Source organism: Lonchura striata, chromosome 6 (genome assembly GCF_046129695.1).
Source record: "Lonchura striata isolate bLonStr1 chromosome 6, bLonStr1.mat, whole genome shotgun sequence".
Lineage (NCBI taxonomy): Eukaryota > Metazoa > Chordata > Aves > Passeriformes > Estrildidae > Lonchura > Lonchura striata.
Window position 1 is genome coordinate 16165524 of NC_134608.1, and position 20959 is coordinate 16186482.

The following is a 20959-nucleotide window of genomic DNA, read 5'->3' on the forward strand; positions in this document are numbered from 1 at the left end:
CCTAAATATAATTATAAAGATTATAATTGAAGCCTCAGGTTTTAGCTTTTATATTTTTCAGATTCTGTGCTGCTTTAGTGTGTGGGTCTGGGCTTCATATAAGGGGATAGTAAGCTCTCTTCACAGAGTAGGTAGACAAAACAATTCCTTCTCTAGCTGGGGACCCAAGGATAGCCAATCCAGATGTCAGGCCCAAGAGCATAAACATCGTGGACTGAAGAGAGAAAAACAAGAAGGATGGGACTTCATAACATAAAGCTGTAATTGGACAATTAACTCCAACATGCAAATGGACCAGAACTTATAAAAGTGTGAGACCCTGTGACTGGTTGTCCATTTTATGACCATTTTGGGTTCACCTGGGGTGTAGTCCTGGCTGGGCTCTTGTGCTGCCCAAGGTGGATCTACTGAGGCCTCCTAATAAATACCTACTTGATTCTTATGCTCCGTCTAGTCTCTGTCTAGGTCAGCCTTCACAAGGCATCATAATGCCATATTAAATACCTAAATTAATTTTTATTAATTTGTAATTCCTCACAAAGGGCAACTGAAACAATCACAAATATACAGAATGTATGGGGAATGCCTCTTGATATATTTGGAAAAGTGTGATAAGCTTCTGGGGCACCAAGGGCTTTTGATGACTATATCATCAGTCTGCCCACAGATCCATCTGCACTAGAATTTGACCAGTCATTCCAAACAGCTGCCTGTTCATTCTAATTGCCTTCCAAAATGCTATTTATTTATATTCCCAAATGCAAAAAACTTTCTCCCTTCAAAATTATAAAGGTTGAAGGTCTGTGATGGACAATATTTTTTCTAAGTTTCACTATGGCACTTTAGTTTCTGTGCTCTTTATCAATTGACCCAGAAAAGCATTTAAAATTCTCCATCTTTTTTCTTCCTAATGGATTTGGTTTAGGTGTTTTCTTTAATGTCTATTATTCAGGTATTTTTGAAGATTTTTATGAGTCTCACAATCCTATATTGCTGGTCTCAGAGAAACAATTTATATTTACCAATGAATGAGTGGAAATATGGTCCTACTCTCATTTGGAAATATGCTATAAAATAGATACTCTCTAAAGTACCTGGACTATGTACACATGGTTTGATAAGTTATGGAGCCAGCCCAAATTTGTGTCAAGCAACCCTCCCAGCTGGTCTCCAGGACCCACTGCTTTACATGAATACCTGTGCACACAGAGCAGGGGAGAGGTGTGCAACTTACGTGCACATTTTTCAGCCTGTGTTGCCTCTAGGTTGTAAAGCCAACAATACAAACCAGCACGTAGCCATTTAGGACAGGAAGTGAAAAACTATATTTAGCCCAACCTGCAGTAGAAAGTAGATGATGAGAATATTGCTTACATTTGTGCCTCCATTCCTGTGAGCACTGGTATCAGACTGCAGTGCTGAGAGGTTCCTGCACAGGGGCAATATTCCCAGTGTGGTCTCTGCTACCCTCTCTGCTACCACCAGAACCACTGCACAACGTGTTCCAAGCATCCACTAAGCTTGGCAAGGACTCACGTACTAGAAGTGCTGAAAAAACCATGTAACAAGTCAGTGTGGTTGTAAACATTCTTTTCAGTGAAATGAATTTCAGGAGATTTTTGTCTCCTCCTTGCCAAATTCAGGTAGCTTTGAAGAGCTCTTCCTTTATTGTATCTTTACAATGATATCCCAGTCTTGGTGCAATGCATCTTCAGCACAGATATTTCCCTCCTGAGAAGCACCATCCCCCTGAACTGGAAAGTGTATCCCTTATGAGAGCTTGACAAACAGAAGGGATTTAAAAACACTGATTTGTTTCCAGTTGCCTGAACTGTCCCTTCCACATTTAAACACCACATCTCTCAGGTTCTGGTGGAAGTACTTCTTTTCTATGAGGAGTGCTTTACAAGAATTCCTGAGGCAAACAAATTAGTCCTTTACAAAGGATGGCTCTTGAGTTTTAAATATTTTTTTTCTCAGTTCAAACCTGAACCTGGTAAAATTTGGCATAAGATTTATTTATTGCACTGCAGAGACATATGTATAGTCTGGGTAGAAGACCTCTTGATAACAAGGGTCTTGTGGCCAACTAATACCACCAAGGTCATGGGTTTGGTCCCTGTAAGGGCTATTCACTCAAGAGTTGGACTCAATGATCCTTGTGGGATCACAGAATACTCTGTGATTCTGTGAAAACGCCCATTCCAGCAGAAGTCATGATTTTCATAGCATGCTTCATAAATTCTATGGCCTGCTCTACACAGGAGATCAGACTAGACAATCAAAACATTCCCTTCTGAAGCTAAAATCTGTGAATCAATGAAAGTGGTTCAATTTACAGATTCTTCCAGTGCTTGACCTCTTTATGTCTACATTCATCACATGAAATCTGTCAACTGTGATGTGGGTTTTGTGCCAAAAAATACTTGTCACCATAAGATGCACAATCATTACCTCATTAGGTAATCTGGTGTCCCAGAAATGAGAAACACTGTAACCCAAACCAGCTACCCGAAACAGCCATTTTCCCAAAATTGGATTCAGTATTTGCATATACCATCTCTGTCTCAGCTCCTGCCTGCTCTGCTCATCATATCCCCCATACATTTGCCAGATGTTGGAGTGAAGGCATGTATCTATACATGAAACTATGGTCACCACAGGCAAGCAGCTCACATTTCTCCAGATGTTTTGTGATCTCACCACTTATTAATGTTCCAAGGAGTTAGCTTGACTCTAGGTGAGAATTAATGGTTAAATTTCCCTGCTTCTCTCTCATAGCATTTTGGAAGAATTTGATTCGATTGATTTCTATCCAGCCCCTAGCTGCACTTCTCCCTCATTTCCCTCTGAGTGGCTACTAATTCTGGAGGCAGATTTCTCCCCAGTGTCCTTCTGACATTTGACAGATATAAATCAGCAGAACTTGTTTATGGCTTCACTACATGGAGAATAAACCCTAGTCTCTACTAGGAATCCAAGTTGCTGGGGTACTTCCATGATAGTTTGCACTGCCAACATTTCTGTGCATGTGAGTAAGCTTTCCCTTTTAACTAATGTTAAAACCATGGTGAACAGAGGGGCAATCTCAGGAATTTCTCATGCAATTTTGGTGCAAAGAATTTTAAAATCAGATCTAGGTTCTCCATCAACACCTTGCCTTAGGTCATCATTTCTTTTGAAAGCCATGAACTCCAAATACTTTGTATAATTTGTGCCTAATTCAGTGTAACCATAACAGGAAATCAGCTAAACACAACTTAGAAATGTTTCTAATTCTGTAATGTGTTGGAAACCACAACGTATGCATGCTAAAATGTAATTTTGAGGATCTTCAGCAATATTATAGCATGTAAACAGAGTTAAAATAGATTTTAAAATACCCAAGTTCCTCTTTATAAGTGGAAGATAGATTGGAAATAAAGACAATCAGTTAATAAAATAAAAGACAATTCTGTTAAATTGTTCAGATACTCAAAAACCTATGAAGAATGCATGCAGCATACCCATTGATGCTTCAATATTCCTCCAACCACTTGATTTACAGTCCTGACCTAGGGTGTACAGCTTATTTACTTTCTCCTGCAACTCTAGACAGAAAACAAACCTTTGCAAGCATGTGACTCCTTTCAGACATCTCAGAAAGAGATAAAGGAATGTATCTTCCACTCTATCATACTTAACATCTTAACTGTCACAAATGCAGGGAGTATCTGCAAAGTGCAAATAATAAGTTCCTCTTACCAGTCCACAGGGATTGGATAATTAAATTTTTTCCTGAGAGCTGTGTGATCTTTGTCCCTCAGTGTTTAACATTACATGGAACTGAGGAATTATACCTTGAAACAGGAGTGGCATTGTTTCACTTAATGCAAACAATTGAACAAGGCGAAAGCAGTGACAACTGCAATGCAGGGTTCTGCCTCCATCCCCTCACTCCATGTGTGTTATTTGGGAACAGTGCTACAGTAAAACCATCACACAGTAGCCTCTCAGCAGCAATTTTCCACTGTTTGTAGGGGAAAATTTTACCCCAAGTAGGGCAGCACCCTCAGCAACTGGAAGTGCAACTATCCCATATCTATCCACCCATCCACAGAGCTGCTTCTACTGAATGCATCACAGAAATATCTGAAACCTTTATTCACAAAAAATAGTCTGTGTTAGACAGATAAGGAAAAGTCTCAGTATCTGGTATTATTATGGTTTTCCAAGCGGGAAGGGGGGAGTGTGTGACTGACAGTTTCAGAAGCTATGTAATTTTCCCTTGCTTGTTTAAAACAGGAAACAGAAATGCCCAGCTTCAGCATGGGCTTTGTGATACAACCAAGCCTTGGGAGGATTCCAGCCTTATCCTGGAATCCCAGTAGCTTGGTGACTGTCCTTTGTGTCAAAACCCCATTTTCTCTCCCACTGTTTTCCTGGGATTTGGTCCTGCAGGGTGCAGTGTTTCAGCCAGAAGCAAGGGAAGCCTGCAGTCTTTTCCTGACAAAAAGTACACCTGAAGTCTCCTGGGAGCATGGGGACAGGGTTTGTGTACACCCCAGTGTGCAGGCGCTGCAGTGACCATCAGCTCATAAGGATGAGCCCTTATCCACTTCTGCATTTGAGCAGAAACAAAGCAAGCCTCCCAGTACACCTTTGTCACATTTCCAAAATCAAAAAAGTCCCTTTTTCTGTCCTTGTTCCAAACTATAGATTTGGATTCATCCTTCTTGCTTAAATAGCTGAGGCTCAAGCTAAATAAAGCTGTTGCAGTTTGCTTTTAGCTGAACATGTCAGTTAAAGGAAATACTGTAAATTACAACACAGTCATGCCACACCATTGTGACTGTGTAACTCAGCAGTCAGCTCACAAATGCAGCCGAGAACTCTTTGTTAAGTAGGAAAAGGAAAGCAACAGTTATTAAAAATGAACAGTCACTAAAGATTCAGGACTTACCCTGAGTCATCCCTGGCTCCCCTCTCTCCTGCTGATGTTTTCATCATTACAGCAAACTTTAGGTCACTTTCTGTATCACAGTGGCTTGAGAGTTCCTCGGTCAGAAAAGCAATTCCTTCCCATCGCTGAGCAGAACTTCCACATCCTCAGGTTTCGCAGTGAAGATGGTATTTCAAGGGCATGAGGGGGAAGATGTTTAAAACCAGCTTCGGGCTCAGTAGTGTCGGAGGGCAGAGGACTAAACAAGCACTGAAATGAAAGCAAACTACCAAGAAGATCCGATTTTAGCCTCTCTTATTTCTACTTCCTGTATTTATATGAACGGGGGATTTCAGGAAGAGGCAGTCTTCGGTGGTCAAGGGTGTGAGTGTGTGTGAGAGTGTGTGTGTTATAAAGCCATATTTAGTAGTGCAGGCAGGTTAACCTTATTAGAAAGAAGGGCTTGAGACTTTCAACTAATTTGTTTCTCTAACCTAAGTAAGTTTCAGGGGAAATAATTTTACAGACTACAGGTATATCAGGAGGCAACAGAGCACAGTGAACTTTGTAAAGGATTTTGTAAGGCAGCAAAGCAGTAAGTCTCCGTCTGCAAATTCCTGAAGCATGTGTATTTCTACTGCTTGAGTAACTGGAACCAGATGGAGCTTGGAAACCTTTATATTTACACAGGACCTGAGAAAACGAAATGTCTAACGCTGGCAGAGGACAGCTTCTCCAAAGCATTCCCAGTTAAAGCAAAAGCTAAGGATAAGGCTGTGTGGCTGCTGGCAGATGAGCAGCTCTGCACGCCGGGAAGCTCCCGCCGGGCTCGGCGCACGTTTGACCTGCCCTGACTGGAGCCATCGAGGGTTCGCCGTGCGGGAAACACGACCCAACACGCTCCAGCTGTGGAGGCTGGGGGCTGCCAGATGTGCTGGCAGGCAGGGCTGGTGGCACTCCTGTTTGGCAGCCCCGTGGCTCCAGAAACACTTGATGTTAGGAGAATACATAATGGAAAAAATAAGGCAAAAGTAGAAAGGAGAGGTGGAGAAAAGCAGTTGCATGGAATGCATGGTAGACGAAAAGTAATTTTTTGCCCCCTTTATCTTTAGAAGGAATTTCTCAGCCTTCTGAAAATAGACAGTGCCATACAGTTCACAGAAGAAATGCAAATGCCTGGGAGCTGCAGTGTATTGGCAAGAGGGAAACTAGACCTCAGTGTAGAACACAGAGCCGGTTCTGCTGGCACTGAGCTAGAGAGTCAGAGAGACTTCCACCATCACCAAGTCACACCTTCGATGTAACATAAGACAAAATTTTCCCACTTTTTTTTTTAATAAATACTGTAACTTCAGTTCACATTAGGAAATTTATCTTCTAGCTTTTATAAGGATTTATCTTAGAAACTCTATTATCTTAGAAAGAGCCTTCCTGAAAGATTGCATGATGGAAAATTCACCACCATTCTAAGTAAGGCATGTTAGTGCTTAATTGCTGACATTATTTAAATTAATACCTGATTTTTTTGCCTTATCTAATTTTCAATTACTGTATCTTCTAATGCTCTTTTCTACTGTATTAAGAATCTCCTTGCCCCAACTCCTGGAGTAATTTTCAGGCAACAACAAACTCATTCATTAAAATTTAGTCCTCTTAGACAAACTGGTTGGCTGAGATTCACTCATCCCTTACTCCAGACTTGTCAGATCTCAACTCTGAATCGTTCTGTGGATTCTGGGCTCAGAGGTCTAAGAAAAAAAAAAAATCTTCTTGATTTATTCACCAGCTGGACACCTTTGAAATGCACATCAGGTATTGGCATGAGAACAATCTCCTACATGCATCACACAAGTTCAACTCTACCCCAGTTTCCACTCCCATTCCTCACAATTTAGCAGGGACCAAGCCCACTCAGCATTTGCCCTTGCTCTGCTGGAAAAAAAAGGTTTTCTGAGACAAAAAAATGCAAAGTTGTGCTGTCTGCATGGACCTGCTCACACAAAAACTGTTCACACAAATAGGCAGCCATCCTTGGAAAAGACTTAAGATTTTACAAATGCAGAACACAACAGTTAGAAAATTCCAATCATATTTTTAGGGAAGAAGAAAAAATATTACTAGAACAACTAAAAAGGTCCAGGAAAAAATGGCAAAAATTGCCAAATACAAAATTCCAGTATTTTTGTGCTATCTCAGTTTAATGTGATTTGAGTGAAATCTTTCATGCTATTTCTAATGTAAAAAATGCAGTTTCAGAAATTTGAAGTTTTGAAATTTGTTTTGTTAAAGATATTGACCAAATTAAATCTTAAAAGTCCCATATTAACTGCAAAACACTCAGTATTTCTGTAAAATATTTAAAATATTATAAAGAAGACACATTTTATTCAAGCTTTACTAGGTGTGGTTTTGAGCCAGAGATTTGACAGGGTTAGTATTGACAATGTGTTCTAGAATCAGGCTTTGGAAAGAAACAATTACAAAAAAGCTAAATGACAAAATAATATCCAGTTACTTCAAATTTACATTCCTCTGTTATAAAGCCAAGCCAAATGGGAGGAATTCATTTCTCTTCTAGGACTGATTCACTCTTTCCATCTTAAGCCACAGCATCCTGCAGCCCTTTTTTTGTAGTTTCATGCAGCTGGGTTGGAAAGGTTTAAAAATGGCTTATGGGGGAAGCCATTAAGTACAATGAGCACTTGAGCTAGAGTAAAAGGCTTTCAGAATATGCCCAGATTACAGCACAGTTCTGCTTTCCATGCAGGAGGGAGAGGCTGCATCAATACCACGGCCTGTGACAGGAGCCCTGAGGAACTGCTGTGCCTGTTGTGTCACTAATCCTTAGATTACGTGCCTTTTATAGAGCCTATTACATAACAGATCACGATGGGTCACAGTGTCAAGGATGGAAGGATTAAATGAAGAGGCACTTTTCACATTCAGATTCTGATGTTTAAAAGTTAATTCTGTGTAAAAGAAGGAATCTTTTTCTGTCCCCAGCTTAGAAAAATTTAGCCTAGCATACACTAAAGAATGAAATCTTTTTCAAAATTCAGACAATGCAGAATATCTTTTTTCTCCACTCCCATAAGACATTTCTGTAGATGCACAAAAAGCCCACAGTGGCTAATGCCAGGTTTATACAGGAGTAGGGATTTCAGTCTCATGCACAGTGCTTAAGAAAAAGAAGATCAAGCTTTGTTTTAACTTGCATCTCCTGGTAGTAAACTGGCTAGGAGTATTCATGAGAAGACTTATCTAATGAAACTGTTAACACACTATGCCATGAAATGAGGTAAACTCTTAGCTCCTCTTTTTCCAAGAACTGCATTTAAAGTTTTTCTTAAGTCCAGCACAGATTGCACCACAGGCTATACACAGTATCTTGGGAGTCTCCGCACACATTGACATGGACTACAGGCATGCTGGAAATGGGAAATCAAGGGTAAGAAGGAGTATTTTGAGAGCCTGAGGAACTGGGAAAGGAAAATAGCACTGTGTGGCCTTTGGACCTTATTTCCAGCCTCTCATCAGCATGCAGTACTCAGTGTGAACGTGCTGGACACCAATATATCACTGGATGAGGCAGCCAAAATGCTCATAATCAGGGTTTTTTTTCTGAGGTTGCAAGAATTGCTTCTGGATCAGTGCCTCAGTACAGCAAACTGTGCTCTCACCAAACTGAGTTCTCAGTTTTCTAGTCCCAAAAGAGCAAACTGTGTGTTTCAGAACTGCTGCAAATCAAACTGATACACAACTCATTCCAAATAATGGCTTGATCCAGGCAATACTCCCTAGAACACACAGAATGTGGGGCCTTCTGTCACTCAGTTCACCAGGGTCCAGATTTCACCAAAAAGCTAACATGTGCAGGCACACGTCCTATTTGGGTCCTGAAATTTTAGATTTTCAACAATATATATGAGAATGTTTCACATCTACTAATCATCTGAGAAAAAAACCAGAAAGCACTCTTGTTTATATAATTTATTGATAGTGTACATATTTTTATATAGTGCATTATAATACTGACTGTTATAATCTTTATAAATGCTGAGTTAACTATTTTTTAAAATTCTCACAACAAAAATAATCAAATATCATGCCAACATTTTGTAACAAATTATCACATTAAATCCATTTGGATTTCATGACATGTTTATCTGTACAATGGACCCCATATCACAGAGCATTCACAGTGCATAAGGTCACAGTCATTGAAAAAATAAGTAACATGAGAGATTTCTGTTATTTACAGTTTACAAACCCATCCCTTTCTGTTTTCAAAGTAAGCAGTTCTAGAAAGTATTATTTTCATAATATTTAAAGAGGTATTGCACCTCTTAAGGGTGCACTGCAAATGCCTGCAAGTATGAAACACAGGTTTTTAAAAGATTCAGAAGTTATTCTAGTGACCATAAATTATTTCAAAGAATTTCTTGCAATGGAAGAGATACCGTGAGCCAAATTCTATGCTCAGTTCCACCGATACTAATTTGTGCCAACTACCAGGACACTAAGGAACACTGGCACCACTCCCAAGAACATGAAGGCAAGAATTTGGTCATAACTTTGCTGCAGTAACAGCCATTTGAAACACAGGTGTTGCTGGGGAAGCAGATTTATAAGTTTTCTTTGCATACATAACTGGTATATGAATAAAGGCCATAATCTTTCTGCAAAAAACCTCTGAAAGGAAGCATCTCAGTTGTTCATAATCTTTCTAGAGATTATATTTGTCTGGTTTTCTCATGTTCTGATACCTTTAGAATTTGTTACCATGCCTAGTGCTACAAACCAATCTTTTTATTTGTCGTTCAAGTTTATCAAGACCATCTCAGTGATAGAACAGCAACGATTGCCTACATTCTTTGTGCAAGTGAAAAAAGAAAAACAGAATTAAATTCCAACTGGCAATTCTTCTACAAAAATATCCAAATGGCATTAATTTCCCATAATTATTCATTTCTTTCAGACAGTGCACAGTATGGGAGCAAGCAGAACCATGTGATGAACAAATTGCCACAATCACTACACATCCTGGCCTGTGGAGAAGCAGCCACACACATCTCACGTGTCAGGAGAGGCACGTACAGGACTTCACAGACTTCTCTGGGGATAAACCATCAGGACCTCACATGTGGGAAAATGTGAGAAAAGTGCTCAAGTTCTTCAAAAGGAGGCTTTTAAATATGTACATGGTAGGTCAGAAAGTGGAATGCACACATCAGTTGAATGACATTCCCTTCTTCAGCAGGACATTGATCACTTGCATACAGACTTTTCCAAATGGTTCAATGGAATAACAACAAGTTTGGTACAGAATTTCTGGAACTAAATACTGTCATTTACCTCTGTAATCATCACATAAATCCCACCATCTAGCAAAATGAAAAATGTGGCATTCAGACTCATGGAACTAGAAAGAAAATTGTGCAGCAAATGCACCAGCTGCAGATATTTTCTTTTGAATGTTTAAACACAAAAAACAGAGAGATCTGATGCTTGCAATGACAGAACATTATGCTCCAAGGTGATGTACTTCAATTCGGAAGATTCTTTGGTTTCACCTGGCTATCAAGAGTTATTTTAGTGTCTGTTTCATATTACATAACATCTGATTTTTCCTTGGCATGAATAACCAGACAGTAGTTCTACAGCTTAAACAACTTTACCAAAACCAACTAACAGTGGGTCACAAGTAAGTGGCATTAAAATTGCAAGAAATCCAAGAAAGGAAGACAATGAAATTCATGAGGCATTTGTACACCTAGAGCAAACATATAATAGGAACAAGCGTAATTAAAGCAGAGTCACAAGGGAAATCAAAGACAAAATAGAATCTTCTCTATAATTGCTAAGTATTAGATTAGTAAAGACCTTTGCCATTTGTTTACATGTTGACAGAAAGTTTACAAATATAATCTAAAACCAGGAGCTATCTTTGTTTGTTACAGCTGCAGCAAGCATATAAAAACAAAATAAAATTGGCACACCAAAGACTGAGCCAGGAGAAAGATGGTTGACTATGCTGTACCTGTTGGGAAGACTTCAGGTGTTCTTCCAGGCTAGACTCAGCCCAGAGAGAAGCCCTTAGACCATCAAAGAGACATTGGGATAACCATACCTGGAGCTTCTTAGATTTAGACATGCAGATCCTGAGCTTGAAATCTTTACTCAAGCAATACCTCATAATGCAGTACAATTATTATGGTAAATAAATGGAATCAAACACTGCTGAACATAATGGAAACATTCCCAGTTCCTTGCTGCAGACAGGATTACACTCATTGGTCTGTGTGGGACTGTGCTACTCCAGGGGAACTGCAGCTCAAAAGAGCTGCTAAAAGCCCTCCTTGGCCAGCTGTAACTCAGTTTTGATCTGCTCATGCACAAGGGCAGATGAACAGTTGAGAAGTCCGAGACAAGGAACAAGTTCTCTTATTTACAAGGGTGGAAATCTAAAGTAGTATCAGCAGAGTAGAAGTCCACAGATTCTGGTCAAACCTTTTAATTTGAGAAAGAAATAAAATCTTTAGACTACAAAAGCAATAGAACATGGAAAGAACTGACTATGATAAGAAACCCAGAAACCATGCTCCACTGTCATCTTAGGACACAATCCAGCAAGGCACTTGGATAGATGCTTAGCTTTAAAACAGAATCAAAGCTATTGAAGTTAAGCTTTGCTGGATATGGGATATCTTTTTCTGAGTTGTGTTACTTTTCAGTGTTAGTATGCTGGCAAATTTCAGATCACACTAACAGTTTTCTCTCTCACATACACCAGCTTTCTTTTCACTCTTGAGCTGAACATTAACTTACAGAACATTGTGACATACATTCCAAACTCAGCCAGCTAACTTTTGCAATGGTTAATGAAACAAAATACCTGCAAAATTTTATAGATACAATCCAAACAGCTGCACTATAGACCTGTGATAACAATGGAGAGCCAAGCACAATTAATTCCTTTTCTTGACTAGAAAATGGCAACATTTTAATAGCTTCCTGACCACACAAGCTCATGTTTGTTTGGTTGGTTTTTTGTTTTGTTTTTTTTTTTTTTAATACATGTGAAAGGCACTCGTCTGCTATTACTCAGCAATAGCCTCCTGAATTACTGATACATTCTGATGTGGGTTTATCTGCAATCAAACAATTTGTCAATCATATATTTCTTGGACCATTCAGTTTACCCATGGCTTAGTGTATAACTATTTATTTTAGCATATGGACAAGGACTACTTAGGAGCTTCTTAAAAGTACTTCATATGATTATGTGTCACCAAAGCCCTGACACAGCATCTCATAATTCTTTGGCAAACAATACATCCTTGGTCATGTGGTAGTGTCAAAGGAGAATCCTACTAATGTTATCTATAATGATAAGCACGGCATGATACATGTCTCATAGCAGTAGATGCAGATGAGAACACCCCATGAAATGCAGCATTAGAATTCAATACAAATTGTCCTTAAGTGAGTTTATGTTTCAGGGAGAGCTGTAGATGACAGGAACCAGCCACATATTGTAAGGGTTGTTCTGGATTCTGAGACTTTTTCTGCTAAAATACAAGACTGGCTTTCTGGAGCAGGTGATATTCAGATTGTGATATTCAGATTCAGCAGGGGATAGGCAGAGTAATTTTAAATGATGTGTGAAAGATTTAGGGAATTAGCAAACAAAATTCGTGTATATTTGGGCAGAAAGTCAGCTGCTATGGAAAAAAAATGGTGCCCATACTCTTCTAATGTTTCCTGGCTCAGAAATATGAAGGTAAAATACAATTTTCTAGATCTGGCACTATAAACTTTGATGCCCTCATTCCTGCCAACTCAGTTGATCACTATGCATTCAAAACCAGACTTTGGAACTACTCTTCTATTAAGTAAAGACAATTGAGCTGCCTGAACTGTGCATAGGAGAGCAAATATTTGCTTGCAGAGAGTTCTCCAAGACCATAAAAACAGAATATAGGAAAAACTCAATTACTCAGCCTCCCTCTCTGCTCCTTTCAGTCCCATATTTAAGTCATCACCAGATTTTCAGCAGTAAACTGTCCTCCTGAAAGACAGCAAGGGAGAGAGGAATACTAGGGAGTGATATTCCTACAGTGGTGCAGCAGTATGCTGCATTTTCAAAGCCTTTCTGCAACAGAAGACTCCAAGGTGAACATGAATTTCATCTCCTCAGCTTTATACTGCACCAAAAACGTTGTGAATGCCTGGAAAAGGGGTCATTGGCATACTTGAGATAAAATGTGTTTACTGCCATTCTTGACTATTTAATAAAGCGTTTTAGCAATGCTGTCATTGTGTTAATCTTTAGTTCTTAGCTTAATCACATGAGCATTTAATTAAGGTAAGAAACCCTAAATGGATACTAATACTGACATTTGTAACAAAATGAAAAGCAAATAACAAATGTGTTGCTCTTTTTCTCTTTAGACTTACATTGAATGGACACAATTCTTAAAAAAAAAAAAAAAAAAAACAACACCAGCAGCAGCATACACTCTTTAATTTATTCTAAAATAATTTTAAAAATCATTTTAGTTGTAAACTCATTGCCTGGTGTAAACAGTATTCTGCATGTCAGCTGGCTAAACATAATTATTTGTCATATATGTCAAAAGAAGGAACTTTCTGAGTAAGTGCTTATTTGCTAAGTTTTTATAATATATTCTCAGTGACAATTTTTTATATTTAGTCTTAATGGAAAATATGAATACATTTAAAAACACATCAACTGTTAGTTGATAGGTTTGGTTTGGTTTATAAACATTAAAAAATTTTAAAAATCTAAGTATAAAGGTAACTGTGCTTCTTTAGAAACTTTATGTGATCATTCACATACAGCTTCAAAATATTTTTAAAGTTTAGTAGCAATTCAAAATATGCTGTCTCAGTGATTTACAATTATATCACTGCTAAATTGTGGAATGTTACCCGCCTATTCTAGTACTCTGGGCTGGATCTTTCTGTCAATTATAGCCAGAGTAATTATTTATTTCAGATTTGTGCTGGTGGAAAGGATATCAAAACTTGGCTTCTACTCAGGGTTAAAAAGAAGTACATCATGCTTCAAAATTTGCATGCAATCAAATCAAGGACCATATTCTCTTGACAGACTTGCTTTTTTCAGGGTGACTCTTATCTGCACTGCTCTGTGTCAGACATTCATCTTCATTAAGCTTCTGAGAATAAGAAAAAATGGTGAAGAATACACCAGCTTCTTGACTGATGAAATAAGTTTCTTCTTCTCACCAATCAAACTGAATCAAACCAAATCATAATCAGGGTGGGTTTTGTTGTCAGAAAGTCTGGATTATGTTCAGCTACTACTCCCAGCTGTTAACAATAACTGATAGTTACTGAGCACCCAGTTATATTTTATTTCTTTAGCTTCTTCTAAATGTACACAATGGGCTTACAACGGCCAATGAAAAGTTTTTTTTTTTTTTTTGTGGTGTAATATTCCACAAATGTCAGTTTATATCTATGTATACAGCATTCCTCATTAACAATAAAACATATTTTTCAAGTATGAATTTCTGCATGTAAATTCTCTTCTTCAATATGCAGTTACTCTGACTTCTAGTGTGCATCAACACAAGTGATACAACATACAACCATTTCCTCTTCTTTCTCTGCCACATTGTTCATTGAACAGAGTGATAAATATCCAACATTGCCATCAAAAACTGTCAGTGCAGCTTCTCTACAAGCAGAGCACTTGAAGGAGGAAATGATCCTCAACAGTGCATGCCATGATATGTGCCTTGGACTTTCTGGTCCTGTAGTTTAAATATTCTGACTGAGCCAAGAAAGGTTCTGAACTTGCCTCTTATCCTTCCATGGAAAGTAAATGTCAAAACCAAAAGAACTATAAAGATTTTTCTCCCATCCTCTTGCTAACCCTCGTGGTGGTGGTTGATTGTCTGCAGAAGGAGAAAGAAAGCCACAACAGAATTCCCAGAAATGGGTCCTTTTAGAGTTCTGTGTAAGATCCATGTAGCTTTATGATGGAGCAGCAATATCCAAAGATGAGGAAAATGCTTTGGTTGCCTTCAGCTAGCATGTTAAAAAAAAGGTATGCTCTCCTTCCATATAGGTAAAAGTGCTCGTTAGCTGATTAAGCAGGAATGACACTCAAATTATTGATGGAAAGAAGGCAAGAATCTGAAATGCCTCCTGTCATTTACAGCATGTGTCATCAGAAGAATTTCAGTGTCTCTCCTTGTGGTTTAAAGTTCTTCTCGGCACATAGGGAAGTTGACAAAGGTGAAGACATTGAACTCTATCATTATAGATAAACACAGGAAAATAGCATAAAGAAGCAATACGTAGATGCCTAACTTCCTGTCAAGTTTCCACTTATTTACATGGATTCCAAACACCTGCAAGCAAACAGAGTGTCAGTTAATAAAGTTCTGAAGGAGACTTTTGGAAACAACCATTATAAGCTAAAAATGAGAGTCTTTTGAATTAGAAGTCTTACAGGAAATAAAAAATATATTCTTAATATTTTATAGCTCAGAAGGCAACATACCCTGTTGACTTGGCTCTGAGTGGCAGTTGTCCTACGACTGTTTTACAAAATATTCAATGAACTAAACTAAGTGTTCCTCTGCAAATCCTGTATGTCCCAGTAGTACACCAGCACCTAATGCCCGTTCTTTCAACAGCTTCAAAAGAGGTGCTGTACCTGCTTATTTGCTGAGCTCCAGAACTAAGGGGTTACAAGTTACAGGTAGCAAAGCAACAAAGTCCTCATGAGGGCACCTGTTTTCCACAGTGTTTAGTGCCTCTGAATTATTATTTATTTTGCTCAAAACATTCCTCTGAGTTTGCTCAAAACTTTCCTCTGAGTTTGCTGTAGGAGGGTCTGTGCAAATCAGGGTACTCAGCAATAAAAAATGAGACTGTAAAAATGCCTCAAACTCAGGTGATCTGGCTTCTGCTAAGAAAAGACTCTTCAGAAAAGCTTGAAGGGCTAGCACAGTAATGCCTCTGCATAATCCTCCCACCTTTTCCCCAATGCACTGATTAACAATACGCATGCAGCAACACCAGATAACAAATGTGTACAGAACACCGGTGCTGCTTCACAGGCACTGTGCAGTAGGGCAGGCTGGGGATAAGGAATGAAAAGAACACGTTCTCACACCTTATAGATCAGATAGATTAGGAAGTTAGCAGCAGAGTGAACAGCCCTGGCCATTCCATCACTTAAGGCATGCACAGGTGATGTGAAGCTTTAAGGCTTAGTCATGCAACAGTGTGAAATCTCCAGTGGTAACCACCTCCTCTACAAAGCCTCCACAGGCAATCAGTGAAAGATGTTAGTGTAAGTGGATATTTTTATACCTTTTTGATTCCTTATACCTGATTTGATTCTTCCTACAGAGCGTTCCCTGGGAGTCAAGCAGGAACAAACCTTAAGTACCAGCAAAATTGACTTTTCAAACAGAATTATTGTTTCACCTTTACAAGTCATGTGTTAGAGGGGTGTCTTATACTGAGTCAGATTTAGCATGTCTCTTCCATGTCCTGGGGTTCAGTCCTCACAGACTAGTCTTCACTAAGTGTTTAGGCTACAGCACTTGATTTTGGCTGGTTTTGGAAACCAGAGACAAGGGCAAAGGTGATGAAGCACAACAGGTCTTGTCTCAGCCTAGAGACAGGCTGGGGGTATGGACACAGGACCACAGAAGTACTGTTGGATTCAAAAATTTCAACACTGCCACTGAAATCCATGGGACCTACACATATCCAACATCTTTTGCACCAAATGCTAGATTGCAGTCCTCACTGAGGATGATGGTAGCTCTTCCACTCATGGTATTGCTAGAAGAAATCAATGCAAAGTATTTCTATTTTATCCTTCTGTAACATGTAAATACCTAACAAGTATTTTCAAATTGAAATACTTGTAGATGCTCTAATACTTACAGTAAGTGCCACTGATCCTAGCAAAAGTGCAACTGAATAAACCAATCCTTTGCTGTTTATTCTAACCTGTGGAAATCAGAAAATACTTTTAAAAATGCTGGCCATATAACTGTACTTTGGAGATCAAGAATCAATTTACTGATTTAAAGTCCACCTTTATTAATTTAAAGTCCAGGCTTTGAACAGTGCCTTACATATTTTAAACTATGCAAATCCGTGACAGATGTATCCTAATGAAGAATGGGAAGATTAAGGAATCAAACCAAATGTAAAGTAATCCCATCTCCATTAAAAAAAGAAGTGAGCATTTATAACGGATTTCATGTAAAAAATCCTCAGAAGAGAGAGATATGCTGTTATTCTGGTCTTACAAAAATGCTAAGGTACATGGAGAGAAGTTTACTGTGTAGCAAGAAAACGAAAGAGCCATGAACCATCCATGGAATAATTTTCTGCTAAACAATGTAATGTACTCCAGCTGACAAACTGGAACTCTTTGCAGCTTGTGGAAGAATAATTGCTTTCTTAACTGGGTTCCTTGGTAAAGCAATAACCCCTTATTTAGCAACTAATAACATGATCAACAGGTTGGTTTTAAATTTGTTCTATTTGCATGCTTTCTTTTCAGGATTTTTTAAAAACAGAATAAAAGTGCAAATGTAAGATTTTCCAAGTATACATACAGTTGATCCATAATCAATCGCCATGGTCTGCAAACCCCATGGAACACCAAGTCCCACCAGAATGTCAAAGACATTGCTCCCAACTGTATTGGATACTGCCATGTCACCAAGGCCTGCAGAGAAAAAAAATCAAAAAACAACTCTTTGATAAAATCAAAGTATATGGCCATTACTCAGTGCACTGGAGGAAACTAAAGGGGAATGATCTGCATTGATCCAATCCTCCTTGAACTGGCCAGAATATCTGAGGTAGTGAGGTAGGGAGACAATTTTCATAACAATGGCCTGGCTTCTGAAAAAAAAGTGCAACAATTGCTCACTCCAACTACACCTTCCTTGTGCCTTGCAAAGCCTTTATAGGGTGTGTGGGAGCCATGCAGCACCCAAGGTCTATGCCAAAGTCTTGCTCTAGGTAGACTGCAGCCACAGGGAGCCTGAAGATTATGTACTGGATTTAGTATGTGGATATGTGACCTTTCTCTCATGTGAGTGAAAAGAGATCCTGAAAACAACCAACCAGATAATAGTCAAAGATCTTATGAACTTCCACGGGGCTTAATCAGTAATAATTTCACTTCAAAACCAGTAAAATACTACAGGAAAGGAAAAGAAAGGTAAATAGTGGCAAAGTAGTAAGTATTATTCAAAATCTACTTCTAATGTTCACCAGTGACTGGCATCTCATTCTGCACCAGTCTCAATGGATATGAGGAAGGCAAAATTCTTTCTGTCCCTGCTACCTTCCCTTAGACCTAACTGGCCTAACTATTCAATCACTTCCACTAAGTGACTACTGGAAAGGAAGGAAATGAAAAGGAAGAGGAACTCTGACATAAATGGAATGTGTCCCAAATATAGTTTCAGAGTAAACAGAGTAGAGACAGACAGTACCATACCATAAATACATGATCTATAAGGTAATGCTTTGGATCCAATGATGGTAGTGTCCATCTATACCTGTCTGTGAACAACTGTCCATTCTGTCTGTGAACAACTCTCTTGAATTCAAGCACTGCAGAGTCCCTGTACTGTCTTTAAGGGCATTGGACCCCTTTTTGTCAATCTAGTGTTTACATTAATTTTCAGAGCAAACAATTGTTGCAGTATTTTTGTCTAGTACAACAGAAGAACTAATCTAAAGAAGTAGTCTTTTAATTTAAAAATGTAACATTTTTCTCGTTCTTGAAAAAACTTTTCACTTAAATTAATACATATGCAAAATTAATTTAGTAGGAAGGTGGTTCCATAATAATTCTGAAGCTTTTGTTGTACTGTTTTTGTGAGAATATTCTGCACACAACAAATAATGAAACATGGAAAATTATATACTTCGAATATATAGCACTTTTCAAGCAAGCAACATTTAACAGCACTACTCCTATTTCAGATTACATTGAGTACTTATTTTATCATTGAAAAGCCCTTGTTGTTTGCCCAATGATGTCTGCAGGACATGTGGATGTCTGCTGATGTCTGTGGAGATCTGATTAAAAAAAAAAAAAAAGCTATAGGAATTGAAATAGTGGAAAAGAATAAAATTAGGTCTTTTTCTTATTCTACTGCTGGGCAGAGGATCACACTGTCAGCTCTAATGCTTTTCAACAACGGAAAGGGATGCTGCTACCGGTGTTTTACAAATAAAAAAATGAAACATAACAAAATATAAACAAAATTTAAAGATAAATAAGAAAGCCTTTGACAATTTCAAATGGACAGCTGAGGAGGATGTAGATGTCAGTAATCCAAAACTCTTTCCAGTGCAGCTATTCATATGTTCCAGTGGGAAAGAGATCTGCATTTGAATGAGAACTCTGCCTGGAGCAACAACACTTCTGCCAGATCCTCTCAAATCACTTCACTTCCTTGGATTTGAGAAGTCTTCTAGAAATCAGTACAAGTCCTACATAGAGAAGTGCTTGTCAGTATATATTCTTCAAAGTAGTTTTTATTAGCTGATATTCTAGTTTTGTCTATGACTTTTGTCTTTTTACCCTGACTCATACATTCCATGCATGGGACATCTGAGGCTGAATTACCTTCCAGAACACTAGAATGCCCCATCCCAATAAGCAAAAGATAGTTTTTGGTTCACAATAATTAGCAAACTGTTTTGGCTTTTAATGAGGTTCTGAAACAGTGAAAATTAAAATAAAATTATAAAATTGCATTGACAATCAGTGTGTATGAAGGAAGCAAATCACAGAGCAATATGTAACATTGCAGCTACGCTTCAGCAGACACAGTACCTTGCCTTGCTACTATCAAGCTGGCCATGCAGTCTGGGACACTTGTTCCTGCAGCCAGGAAAGTAATGCCCATGATCACATCTGGTATCCCAAGGGTGTATCCAATCACAGTCACCTGAACAAGGAGGAAGGCAGATTAGCTTATCATATTTGGAGAGTCTCCTCATTCCAATACAGTTGTGGCATACTCTTAACTTTGATTTCTGGTGTGACTCTAACAGGAATAGACTCAGAATACTTATCCATTTCTGCAAATTAAATACTTGTGGAATAACCAGCCTAAAACCAAGCCTGTGCAAAGGAAAAGTCTTTGGGTCTTATTATTCAACATTCTATGGACAAACAAAATCTCCATTTCCTGTTGTACTAACACGACATACTGCTGTTTTAAGAAGATACAGTAAAATCAGTGGATTTGGGTTTTTTTTGTTTCCACAAATAGCAAGATTCTCATTGGTTCTATTCTTAAAAGGACTGCAACCAATATTATATTGTAATAAAGTGGCAGAGATATAAAGAACTTATTATAACCTAACACATGAAGAAGGAACTAGTTTCTTATGTGACTTCTCATATAATCCTGAAGTGAGCATGTCTGGTTATACTGTCCCCTGATACTCCAGATGCATCTTGAAAAGAGTTTAAGAAATCTCTGAAGATTGCAGCAGAGCTCTTAGAAAGGACAGGGAACTGTATTTTAACTGTATCCAAAGAGGGCTGAAAAAACATCAAGAAAAGGCAGCTGAAAAGGAAACAGGCTTGTGAGAGTGAGAAGACTGAACCAGGGTCAGACAGTTGTTTCCCTGCTGAGACTGCTAAGGATGGAAGTCTTCTAGGCTATGTGCTGTTTTCTTGAAATAGTTTGCCATTCTATCACATGAGGGAAATTGGACCCTACACTTAAGAAAAGGTGTATTTTAGGAACTCAACTGACACACCTTATCTTCAGGGGCTAGCAGAGGCCCGGGAATAGAAGTCAGCATGATTCTCTTGCTCAGACTGGTAACAAGGTACTATGGCCCAGCTGCCTCTTAAAGCAGAATGGGCTGCACCCTTAATGAGCACTTCTCTCATTTGTGAAGGGAATATCTATATATGGAACCAAGCTACAGAGAATGACCTTCCAAAGGACATATAATATGATACAA

The 20959-nt window shown here is 38.6% G+C and overlaps 1 protein-coding gene across 1 annotated transcript in view; it reads right to left on the reverse strand.

The window, feature by feature from the left end:
• Window positions 1-8896: 8896 nt before the first annotated feature.
• The window catches only part of SLC24A4 (solute carrier family 24 member 4), an 85211-nt gene continuing 73148 nt past the window's right edge, over window positions 8897-20959 (reverse strand). The window contains exons 14-17 of the mRNA XM_021531951.3: window positions 19812-19926; window positions 17566-17678; window positions 16883-16948; window positions 8897-15327 (exon numbers count right to left, since the gene is read on the reverse strand). Of these exons, the coding sequence (XP_021387626.1) occupies window positions 15175-15327; window positions 16883-16948; window positions 17566-17678; window positions 19812-19926 (447 nt within the window). The 3' untranslated portion in view covers window positions 8897-15174. The remainder of the gene's footprint in view (window positions 15328-16882; window positions 16949-17565; window positions 17679-19811; window positions 19927-20959) is intronic.